We start from the raw sequence: 12,825 nt of genomic DNA, 5'->3' as shown, positions 1-12,825 counted from the left end.
GGTTAAATCATAAGAGTTATCATCATATTAAGAACATTTTCCTCCTTTTTTCTTTTCTTCACTCTTTTCTCTTAATTATGTCTGTATGAATGGATGGATGTTGGCTGAACCAAATGTGGCAATCATTTCATAAAATATATAAATGAAACCATCATGCTATATGCCTTAAATTTATACAGTGATATAAGGCAATTACTTCTCAATAAAACTAGAAAAAATAATAACAAAAAAGAAATTAAAAGAAATACTATAAAAAATGAATTTGTCAAATTTCCAAAACCAAAGTGTATTCACCCTCACCTAAACTGAAAATTTCAAAATCACTTTTGACACATGTTATCCTTTGCTAGGATCTTCTCATTGACCTCCCACAAAATTTTTCACTGATATGTCTTTATTTTGCTTTTCTTGCCAATAACCAGGACAGAGGTTCTTATTACTTAAATTTATAATGGGTCTCCTATCTTTCTGCTCTAGCCACTTAATTCCATCATGATTAGTTTTCATAGCTGAGTCATGTGTCCCTCTAAGTTCCCATTGATGTTTTTCTAGGAGACATTTACTATTCGTTGCAGTCATCTGCATCTCTCCCTCTGTGGTTGCTTGACGACAGGAACCAAATCCTTTTTGTGTTTCTCTCTATACCTGGCCCATATAAGCACCCATGATTTTATTGTTGCTGAACGCAAGAATTAGCCAATCATCTTCTGGACTCAAAGACCTTATAAAAACCTAAAACTATGTTATTTTTTCCAGAGGACCAAGGCAATTGACATCATCCTATTACCTAGCACAGGGTCTGGAATCCAATAAGCACTCAATAAATGTTCACTGAATTAATAATCAGAAATCACTTAGATCAGCAGTTTTTAGCTAGTGCTCTATGGATAGATGTTAAGAATGTCATAACCCCCAAAACTGTCCATGAAGTTATTGCAGATAAGAAAGGTATGTGTGTTTCTTTTTGGAGTGAGTGGATAGCTCCTATGAGATTCTCAAAGTCTCGTTGACTTCAAAAAGTTTAAAAACCATTGAGTTACATTAATACAGCATGCTAACATTGAAAGTGTTCATGGATTGATCTAATCCCATCTCATTGGTAGATCAAGTCCCAGAGAGAAACTTAGCTCTTCCAAGCCCACATGGCTGACCAGTAATCAACCTCACCTAGTTCCAGTACTATTTCCATTACATCATGCTATTTCTGAAAGCACTGGTCAGGGATATAAAAAACTATTCCCTACCCTCAAATGATTTAAGATCTAATTATACTGATAATCATAATAATGCCTGAGATCTGAAAAGTAGATTTCCATTTGGGAAGCAGCCTTATGTCAGTGTCTTATGTTGATCAACTTGGAACCTAAAAATACCGGAATCAAAGGATATGTAATCCTGCTAACCCCTTACTTCTCCTCTACATCAACTCATGAATGTTTCCTATCTATCTGACCTTGATACTGCAAGCCTTTTGTCAAGATTGTTTTTAAATGGAAGAAAAATGATCCTCTATTCAAAGCACCTTCTTGACTCTGTACCAGCATGAACTTGGATTTGACGCATGACTAATCAAGACAATCCATTGCCCCCGATATCAGTTTAACTATAGAGTTGTGTCTGAGATGCTGTCTTGTTGATTTTAGCTGATTGTGTCAAAGCCCTTTTCCCTTTCTAATGCTTTTGTTCTACGTTTTGGGTGAAAATATCAATATTTCTAATTCTGTATCACATCATCTCATCGTGCAGCAAGGCAGGTCTCACAAATTACCTCCAATTCCACCTGAAGAGCCCCTTATTGACTTAGCATGGTATGTAGTCTGGTTTTTCTTCCTATAATAGTTGCTTTGTTTTCAATAAATTGCCTGGGTCTTTGCCTTTTCTTACTCAGTCCATGCATAAAAACTTCAGAATTTCTTTTCCTTTACTCTGTGTTGAATAAATTCTAGCTACATTGTAATTGGTTCCAGTGAATATCTTGAAGAAAGCATACCTGTCCTGGCTCCATTTCTGCAGGCAGATATATTTTAATACAAAAAGTAACCAGTACATGTATGCCAACAAGAGATAATGAAATGCAACTTGCAGATGTAAGAAGTATCTTGGTAAATATGGCTTAGATGCCAAAATATTGAAATTTCTGAGTTATTTCATGCTTTGAAGGAAAGTGGAAGAGAAGTTTAGACACAGGCTTTGTCCAGTTGATTGATCAATTGATAGATTAAGAGAAAAAACACAGGGACACATTATTTATTTGTTTGTATATTTATTGGGGGAACCTCAGGTGCACAAAATTGGATTAATCATAATTCTTGGTTCAAGAAACCATGTTTTGTCACTTTTATTTATTTTTTAGGCTTCCAATTCAATTTAGGCACTTAATTAATTATTTTAATAATTTAATAGGCACATGAGAAACCACTACCCAAAATAACAGCTATGTATAGAAGAATGAAACTCGACTATTCTCTCACACCATGTACAAAGATAAACTCAAAATGGATGAAAGCCCTCAGTATGAGGCAGGAATCTATCAAAATCCTAGAGGAGAACATAGGTAGTAACCTCTTCGATATTGGCCACAGCAACTTCTTTCAAAACACGTCTCCAAAGGCAAAGGAAACAAAAGCAAAAATAAACTTTTGGGACTTCATGAAGATCAAAAGCTTCTGCACAGCAAAGGAAAGAGCCAACATAACACAGAGGCAACCTGAAGAAAGGGAGAGAATATTCGAAAATGACACTACAGACAAAGGGCTGATATCCAAGATCTACAAAGAACTCCTCAAACTCAACACACACGAAACAGAAAATCACGTCCAAAAATGGGCAGAAGACATGAACAGACACTTCTCCAAAGAAGACATACAAATGGCTAACAGACACATGAAAAAATGTTCATCATCATTAGCCATCCGGGAGATTCTAATCAAAACCACATTGAGATACCACCTTATACCAGTCAGAATGGCCAGAATTAACAAGACAGTAAACAACGTGTGTTGGAAAGAATGTAGAGAAAGGGGAACCCTCTTCCACTGTTGGTGGGAATGCAAGTTGGTGCAGGCACTTTGGAAAACAGTGTGGAGATTCCTTAAGAAATTAAAAATAGAGGTTCCCTATGACCCTGCAATTCCACTACTGGGTATTTACCCCAAAGATACTGATGTAGTGAAAAGAAGAGCCATATGTACCCCAATGTTCATAGCAGCAGTGGCCACAGTCGCCAAACTGTGGAAAGAACCAAGATGCCCTTCAGCAGATGAATGGATAAAGATGTGGTCCATATATACTATGGAGTATTATGCCTGTTAGTGGGTATTATGGAGAGCACATATTGTATGGAGCAATGGATGTGGTGCATAAACAATGAAACTTGGAACACTGAAAAAATAAAATTAAATTAAGATGTTAAAAAAATAAAAAATAAAAGCTAGAACCTTGACAGTAATCTGTATCAAATCATGCAGTTCCCACCCCACCAATTCATCCCACGGTAGCCATCATCTTGACTCCTAGTTTCATCTCTCTTCTTGCCTTTTACCTTGCATGGTTTTAGTATTTATATAGTCCTAAAATTACAGGTTTAAAAAACTTTAGTTGTTCTAAAATTATTTTTAAAGGTTATTTTATGCAGTACGTACTCTCTTAAGACTTTGTTTTTCACTTAATGTTATATTAATAAGATTCACTTATATTTTGTGTTTTGATATTAAATGCAAAAATCCACATTTTTGCATTTTGAGTTAAAAAGAAATTATGACTGCTATATAATCTCACTGTGTATATATGGTCCATTCATCTTCTCTCCCATGGCCAGGTATCCTGTCTCATACTTGGTCTTGTCAGGTTTTTAAATTTTGGCGACCATATGGTTATAAAATGGTATTTTGCTATGGTCTTGACTTGCATTTCCTTGATCACCAATGATGTTAGACATCTCTTCGTGTACTAACTACATGTTTCCTCTTCTTCCAATTTTCTTTTGGATTGTTTATACTCTTCTTGATAACTTTTTATCATGTTTTGAGTCACTAAGGTATGTTGGAATTAATATCATCACCATCAATTCACATTAATCAACAGTTATATTTAATTTCCATCTTGTACGTGACATTTTGCAGGTATGCAAAAAACAGGATTAGAATTCATTTCTTGGGCTCTGTTAAAAGATCCATTTAATCACTCCAAGTAGTGTAACAATCTTTCCCCTCTGGAAATGTGTGATCTAAAGGTCTAAAACTTTTCTTTTAAATGCCCACGGAAAAAATCTTCTCACTTACCTTCACCATCCCAGGTTCTCATCTGTGATCAATTACTCCCTTAGATACACTACATCTTCAGCTGTTCTCTGTTCTTTTTTTTTTTTCAGTGCCTGACAAGGTCCAGGGAGTCAGTATTAGTAACTCAGCCAGGAGTGACTATTTAAAGGTATCCTGGGTGCATGCTACTGGAGACTTTGATCACTATGAAGTCACCATTAAAAACAAAAACAACTTTGTTCAAACCAAAAGCATCCCCAAGAGTGAAAACGAGTGTGTGTTTGTTAAGTTAGTCCCTGGACGGTTGTACAGCGTCACTGTTAGTACAAGAAGTGGACAATATGAAGCCAGTGAACAAGGGAATGGAAGAACAAGTAAGTGGAAAGCTTGTAAAATCTGATGGTTTATTGGGACTTGAAGGTCATCGAGTAAATAAAATATCTGAACCTTGAATTCTCTCTGCTTCCTGAGCAGTGAATTGCATTCCCACTCTCACTTGGAGCTAGTATCAGTCAGCCAACCCATGGCCTATAATTGCAGAATATTTATTGGTAGATAAAAGCAAGCACAGTCGGGAAGCAAGAAGGCCAATTGTCCCATTTTTCTTCCCGGTCCTCCTGCACTGTGGCATTTAAAGTTCTAGATCTTGTTTTATCTTATGATTGAGGTCATAATTCATTTTATAATTATATCCTACCAACGCTTGGCATAGAAGATTTATGTCAGGAAAAAATTAAAATTTTAATAGTTGCTTCCAATTTTTCTCATTTAATTATGCATGAAGTAGTTCAAGTGGTTTATTTGGGGAAGAGAAATGTTTGCCAGTTCCTTGAATGTGATTCATAAATTACTGTGTAGGTAAACTTTGATCAGTCACTTTCCTGAAGTGTCTTGCCATATTCCTCCCTAGTCCCAGAGCCCGTTAGGGATCTAACGTTGCGGAATAGGAGCACTGAGGACCTTCTGGTGACTTGGTCACGAGCTGATGGGGATGTTGACCAATATGAGATCCAGCTGCTCTTCAACGATATGAAAGTATTTCCTCCTTTTCACCTTGTAAATACTGCAACTGAATATCGATTCACCTCCCTGACGCCAGGGCGCCAGTATAAAATTCTTGTCTTGACCATCAGTGGAGAGGTACAGCAGTCAGCCTTCATTGAGGGCTTCACAGGTAATTTGAAATGTGGCTCTTGAACTTGAATAGATGTGCTGGTGAATTTCGCATGTTGGGTAGCCAGGCATTTGGGTTGAAGATAACAGGGTAAAAGGGAGATGGCAAGAAGTGATGTTATCTTGATGGTGACCGTGATGTTGTCCAAGCTGGATTAACAAAAGTAAAGTACTATGTAGGGTAAGAGAAAAAAGCTTTCAGAGAAATAACATTGGACTAATGTGACTAGCTGGTGCTTGTGAGGCTCACAGATTAAATAAGAATAACTCTGTTGGTTGGGTTTCTTTTGGAACTCCCTTAGGAGTGTTGTTATGACCATTAACATTTATTGACCATGAACTAAACCCACAGCAAAGTGCTTTACGTGGACATTTTGTTCAATCCTCACAACTCTGTGGCCTGTCACTATTACCAAAACTGCCATTTTTCTGATGAAGAAACTGAAACTGACGGAGAGTAAGTAATTTGCCTGTAGTCCCCCAGCTAGTAAATGAGTAAACCAAGACTTGGACCAAGGCAATCTAACCAGCTCCTCGCTCTATTACCGGCATCCTTCCTTTCCACTTGCTGGCTTCGATGTCCCTCTAAATTTCCCCAGTCAAATTCAGTTCAGGCAGAAAAGTCCAAGAAAAATGGTATCAATATATGAAAGTGAATTCTTTTAGTACATACCAAAATATAAGAAGCGTGACAATTTTGGTTGAAAATTTCCGTAGTTCATTCTCTAAGTGATGACTTTTCAATCTATTTCCCTTTTTAGTTCCAAGCGCTGTCAGAAATATTCACGTCTCTCCCAATGGGGCGACAGATAGCCTGACAGTCAGATGGACTCCTGGTGGGGGAGACATCGATTCCTACACAGTGTCAGCGTTCAGGCAGAATCACAAGGTTGAGTCTCAGACAGTCTCCAAACACGTCTCGGAGCACACATTCCACAGGCTGGAGGCCGGGGAACAGTACCAGATCGTGATCGCCTCAGTCAGCGGCTCCCTGAAAAACCAGGTAGACACAGTGGGGCGGACAGGTGAGTGCCCACCTGGAGAAGAGCCAAACTGTTTTCCACGACAGGACAGCAGATGGACTGACTTAGCTATTCACAAGACAAAAACATCCGAAGTCAAAGCCATAATTCAGTGTAGTTTCAAGAGCCCTTTTCATAGTTTCTTTTTGCATTTTTCTTTCGTAATAGAGATCTTCAGAACAAATGAAAGGTCCTGAAGGCCCATATCACTTGAATAAACTGTCGTACTTGCTAAATGATGTAGAAACTTTAGTTTTAACACATAGACTTCTGTAACTATTTACATGAACTATTTACATTTAAGTAGTTACTATTTTCTGTAAAATTTACCCTTCGCAAATTTTTTTTTTTTTTTTATTTTTTATAAACATATATTTTTTATATACATATATTTTTATCCCCAGGTCTGTGAATCACCAGGTTTACACACTTCACAGCACTCACCAAATCACATACCCTCCCCAATGTCCATAATCCCACCCCCTTCTCCCCAACCCCCTCCCCCCGGCAACCCTCAGTTTGTTTTGTGAGATTAAGAGTCACTTATGGTTTGTCTCCCTCCCAATCCCATCTTGTTTCATTTATTCTTCTACCCACTTAAGCCTCCATGTTGCATCACCACTTCCTCATATCAGGGAGATCATATGATAGTTGTCTTTCTCTGCTTGACTTATTTCGCTAAGCATGATACGCTCTAGTTCCATCCATGTTGTTGCAAATGGCAAGATTTCATTTCTTTTGATGGCTGCATAGTATTCCATTGTGTATATATACCACATCTTCTTGATCCATTCATCTGTTGATGGACATCTAGGTTCTTTCCATAGTTTGGCTATTGTGGACATTGCTGCTATAAACATTCGGGTGCATGTGTCCCTTTGGATCACTACATTTGTATCTTTAGGGTAAATACCCAATAGTGCAATTGCTGGGTCATAGGGCAGTTCTATTTTCAACATTTTGAGGAACCTCCATGCTGTTTTCCAGAGTGGCTGCACCAGCTTGCATTCCCACCAACAGTGTAGGAGGGTTCCCCTTTCTCCGCATCCTCGCCAGCATCTGTCATTTCCTGACTTGTTGATTTTAGCCATTCTGACTGGTGTGAGGTGATATCTCATTGTGGTTTTGATTTGTATTTCCCTGATGCCAAGTGATATGGAGCACTTTTTCATGTGTCTGTTGGCCATCTGGATGTCTTCTTTGCAGAAATGTCTGTTCATGTCTTCTGCCCATTTCTTGATTGGATTATTTGTTCTTTGGGTGTTGAGTTTGCTAAGTTCTTTATAGATTCTGGACACTAGTCCTTTATCTGATATGTCGTTTGCAAATATCTTCTCCCATTCTGTCAGTTGTCTTTTGATTTTGTTAACTGTTTCCTTTGCTGTGCAAAAGCTTTTGATCTTGATGAAATCCCAGTAGTTCATTTTTTCCCTTGCTTCCCTTGCCTTTTGCGTTGTTCCTAGGAAGATGTTGCTGCGGCAGAGGTCGAAGAGGTTGCTGCCCGTGTTCTCCTCAAGGATTTTGATGGATTCCTTTCGTACATTGAGGTCCTTCATCCATTTTGAGTCTATTTTTGTGTGTGGTGTAAGGAAATGGTCCAATTTCATTTTTCTGCATGTGGCTGTCCAATTTTCCCAGCACCATTTATTGAAAAGGCTGTCTTTTTTCCATTGGACATTCTTTCCTGCTTTGTCGAAGATTAGTTGACCATAGAGTTGAGGGTCTATTTCTGGGCTCTCTATTCTGTTCCATTGATCTATGTGTCTGTTTTTGTGCCAGTACCATGCTGTCTTGATGATGACAGCTTTGTAATAGAGCTTGAAGTCCGGAATTGTGATGCCACCAACGTTGGCTTTCTTTTTCAATATCCCTTTGGCTATTCGAGGTCTTTTCTGGTTCCATATAAATTTTAGCATTATTTGTTCCATTTCTTTGAAAAAGATGGATGGTACTTTGATAGGAATTGCATTAAATGTGTAGATTGCTTTAGGTAGCATAGACATTTTCACAATATTTATTCTTCCAATCCAGGAGCATGGAACATTTTTCCATTTCTTTGTGTCTTCCTCAATTTCTTTCATGAGTACTTTATAGTTTTCTGAGTATAGATTCTGTGTCTCTTTGGTTAGGTTTATTCCTAGGTATCTTATGGTTTTGGATGCAATTGTAAATGGGATTGACTCCTTAATATCTCTTTCTTCTGTCTTGCTGTTGGTGTAGAGAAATGCAACTGATTTCTGTGCATTGATTTTATATCCTGACACTTTACTGAATTCCTGTATAAGTTCTAGCAGTTTTGGAGTGGAGTCTTTTGGGTTTTCCACATATAGTATCATATCATCTGCGAAGAGTGATAATTTGACTTCTTCTTTGCCGATTTGGATGCCTTTAATTTCCTTTTGTTGTCTGATTGCTGAGGCTAGGACCTCTAGTACGATGTTGAATAGCAGTGGTGATAATGGACATCCCTGCCGTGTTCCTGACCTTAGCGGAAAAGCTTTCAGTTTTTCTCCATTGAGAATGATATTTGCGGTGGGTTTTTCATAGATGGCTTTGATGATATTGAGGTATGTGCCCTCTATCCCTACACTTTGAAGAGTTTTGATCAGGAAGGGATGTTGTACTTTGTCAAATGCTTTTTCAGCATCTATTGAGAGTATCATATGGTTCTTGTTCTTACTTTTATTGATGTGTTGTATCACATTGACTGATTTGCGGATGTTGAACCAACCTTGCAGCCCTGGAATAAATCCCACTTGGTCGTGGTGAATAATCTTTTTAATGTACTGTTGAATCCGATTGGCTAGTATTTTGTTGAGTATTTTCGCATCTGTGTTCATCAAGGATATCGGTCTATAGCTCTCTTTTTTGGTGGGATCCTTGTCTGGTTTTGGGATCAAGGTGATGCTGGCCTCATAAAATGAGTTTGGAAGTTTTCCTTCCATTTCTATTTTTTGGAACAGTTTCAGGAGAATAGGAATTAGTTCTTCTTTAAATGTTTGGTAGAATTCCCCCGGGAAGCCGTCTGGCCCTGGGCTTTTGTTTGTTTGGAGATTTTTAATGACTGTTTCAATCTCCTTACTGGTTATGGGTCTGTTCAGGCTTTCTATTTCTTCATGGTTCAGTTGTGGTAGTTTATATGTTTCTAGGAATGCATCCATTTCTTCCAGATTGTCAAATTTATTGCCGTAGAGTTGCTCATAGTATGTTCTTATAATAGTTTGTATTTCCTTGGTGTTAGTTGTGATCTCTCCTCTTTCATTCATGATTTTATTTATTTGGGTCCTTTCTCTTTTCTTTTTGATAAGTCGGGCCAGGGGTTTATCAATTTTATTAATTCTTTCAAAGAACCAGCTCCTAGTTTCGTTGATTTGTTCTATTGTTTTTTTGGTTTCTATTTCATTGATTTCTGCTCTGATCTTTATGATTTCTCTTCTCCTGCTGGGCTTAGGGTTTCTTTCTTGTTCCTTCTCCAGCTCCTTTAGGTGTAGGGTTAGGTTGTGTACCTGAGACCTTTCTTGTTTCTTGAGAAAGGCTTGTACCGCTATATATTTTCCTCTCAGGACTGCCTTTGTTGTGTCCCACAGATTTTGAACCGTTGTATTTTCATTATCATTTGTTTCCATGATTTTTTTCAATTCTTCTTTAATTTCCCGGTTGACCCATTCATTCTTTAGAAGGATACTGTTTAGTCTCCATGTATTTGGGTTCTTTCCAAACTTCCTTTTGTGGTTGAGTTCTAGCTTTAGAGCTTTGTGGTCTGTAAATATGCAGGGAATGATCCCAATCTTTTGATACCGGTTGAGTCCTGATTTAGGACCGAGGATGTGATCTATTCTGGAGAATGTACCATGTGCACTAGAGAAGAATGTGTATTCTGTTGCTTTGGGATGAAATATTCTGAATATATCTGTGATGTCCATCTGGTCCAGTGTGTCATTTAAGGCCTTTATTTCCTTGCTGATCTTTTGCTTGGATGACCTGTCCATTTCAGTGAGGGGAATATTAAAGTCCCCTACTATTATTGTATTGTTGTTTATGTGTTTCTTTGATTTTGTTATTAATTGGTTTATATAGTTGGCTGCTCCCACGTTGGGGGCATAGATATTTAAAATTGTTAAATCTTCTTGTTGGACAGATCCTTTGAGTATGATATAGTGTCCTTCCTCATCTCTTATTACAGTCTTTGGCTTAAAATCTAATTGATCTGATATAAGGATTGCCACCCTTCGCAAATTTAAAAAAAAAATGAACACCTATGCCATTTACTTCATTTGTTACAAGAATAAGTAACAAATGAAGGAATAATGTGCCTCTTTATATTAATATTACCAATAATATACTACTTTTAAAACACGAATTAGCTAAAAGCACCTTCTAACTGCCAGGCATTTAAAAATGATCTCCAGTCACATTAGAAGATAGAGAGCTTTATTTCCATCTTATAGATGAGGAAAGTAAGGCCCAGAACACTTATAAAACATTATCAAGGATGCACGTAATAAGATCAAGAGCTATAACTCAAATCTAGGTTTGTCTGGCTCCAAACCTTTTGCCTTCTCTACTGCGGTAGAATACTTATCAGATGCATTCCGTTCCCATAACCACTCATTTAGCCGTGGGCCTGGGCTTCTGTCCTGTCCCCTCCTGTGTATCTATTTCATATATGTATCTCTCCAACCACATACCAAGCACTATGCTAGAAAATGGGAATTCAGTGGCAAAATAGAGCCCCCAACCTCAAGAAGCTTATAATCTAGTTATAGAGACAGGGAAATAAAAAGACAATTACAACACGATAACTTCTAAAATAAAAGTAATAATGGGGTGTGTTAGGAGCAAACATGAAGAGCCATGACAGGGTTTCAGGGAAAAGTAGCATTTAAATAGACACTAAGAAGTTATCCTGGTGACATGGGTGTTGACTTGGCTCCCGCAGAAAAAACAAAGGCCTGAAGGTGAGAGAAAGCACAGCACACTGAGGACCTACACACTGTGTGGTGTGCTAGAGTAAAGATGAGCCGTATGGCCAATGAAGTAGATGGACCAAATCATGAAGGGCCTCGTATGCCTTGCTAAGGTGTTTAGAATTACGGAGAGCCATTGAAGGGCCATCTGCTTGGGGCTGCCATGAGAACATGCAGATATAGTGTGGGAGGTGAGGAAAGAAGGGCACTGGTCAATCATGTAGTGAGGGATGATGTAGTCCTAGGGGAGTGGTAGTGGGCAGAGAAGGGAGAGAAGTGTATAGATCAAAGAGATAGAAGTTGTAGGATGTAGAAATTACAAGACCCATGTTTGATTATGTGTAGTATAAGAGGGACAACCCACGTTTCTGACTTGCGCCAAGAGGAACAAAGGACAGTAAGGAGGTATGAGGAGGGAGCTGAGGAGTCCAATTTGGGCCTCTTAGGAACTGGATGGAACATGCAGGGAGAGATGTCATTTGCAAAAATAGAAGAGAGATCTGAACTGCAAGTTTAAATTTGGGAGTCGTCACCATATGGGTAACAATTCAAACCATGGGAGTGAATGAGATCTCCTAAGATTATGTAGAATGAGAAAAAAAATATGAGCCTAGGACAGAAAATCTTACTAAAAATAATACTACTTTACCTTTCCCATCAGGAGCCATAGTAAAAAAATTTATGATATACTACTGCTTAGGTCAAGGCTGAAAGGTTTGACTTGAGTTAATCTTGGGAACGAAAGTCTAAACATAATTCCACCATCCAAGCGATATTCACTGAATGTAAATTTGTTCAGCATCTTCCACTTTCTAGATACATACATCTGAATCACTTTGCATATTTATCAGAGTCACTTTCACTAATTTTTCTACTTGTTTGACTTCAAGAGCCTGTCTAAATTCAGAGGGGAAAAAAATAGAGACTCAAAGCAGGGGTACATATAATCTAGGCCAAGAAATACTGTCTCGTAAGGGCACATGGGAAGTGTCCATGGAACATGAGTGAAATGGTGGCAACCTCTTTTCTCTGCCACTGATTTAAAGTTTTTCTCACCTGCTTTCTCAGTTGGCTTAGCCTAAGTGACAGAACCTAACAGCCCTCGCTTCTCTTCTTTCTTTGCAGTCCCAGCGTCTGTCCAGGGAATAATTGCAGACAATGCATACAGCAGTCATTCCTTAACAGTAAGCTGGCAAAAAGCTGCCGGTGTGGCAGAAAGATACGAGATCCTGCTTCTAAACGACAAGGGGATCCTTCTGAGTAACACATCAGAGCCAGCTGCCGCCAAGCAGCACAAATTTGAAGACCTAACGCCAGGAAAGAAATATAAGATACAGATCTTGACTGTCAGTGGAGGGCTCTTCAGCAAGGAAGCCCAGACTGAGGGCCGCACAGGTAATCTGC

General features: G+C 38.4%; 1 protein-coding gene across 2 annotated transcripts in view; it reads left to right on the top strand.

The window, feature by feature from the left end:
• Window positions 1-12,825, top strand: part of PTPRB (protein tyrosine phosphatase receptor type B) — a 115,740-nt gene that overhangs the window by 61,148 nt on the left and 41,767 nt on the right. For both annotated transcript variants that reach the window (XM_059186319.1, XM_059186320.1), the window contains 4 exons: window positions 4,370-4,633; window positions 5,170-5,433; window positions 6,194-6,457; window positions 12,547-12,816. In XM_059186319.1, coding sequence (XP_059042302.1) covers window positions 4,370-4,633; window positions 5,170-5,433; window positions 6,194-6,457; window positions 12,547-12,816 — 1,062 coding nt within the window. The remainder of the gene's footprint in view (window positions 1-4,369; window positions 4,634-5,169; window positions 5,434-6,193; window positions 6,458-12,546; window positions 12,817-12,825) is intronic.

This window comes from Mustela lutreola, chromosome 8, assembly GCF_030435805.1.
Source record: "Mustela lutreola isolate mMusLut2 chromosome 8, mMusLut2.pri, whole genome shotgun sequence".
Classification (NCBI taxonomy): Eukaryota; Metazoa; Chordata; class Mammalia; order Carnivora; family Mustelidae; genus Mustela; species Mustela lutreola.
This window is presented reverse-complemented; position numbering and strand designations above follow the sequence as displayed.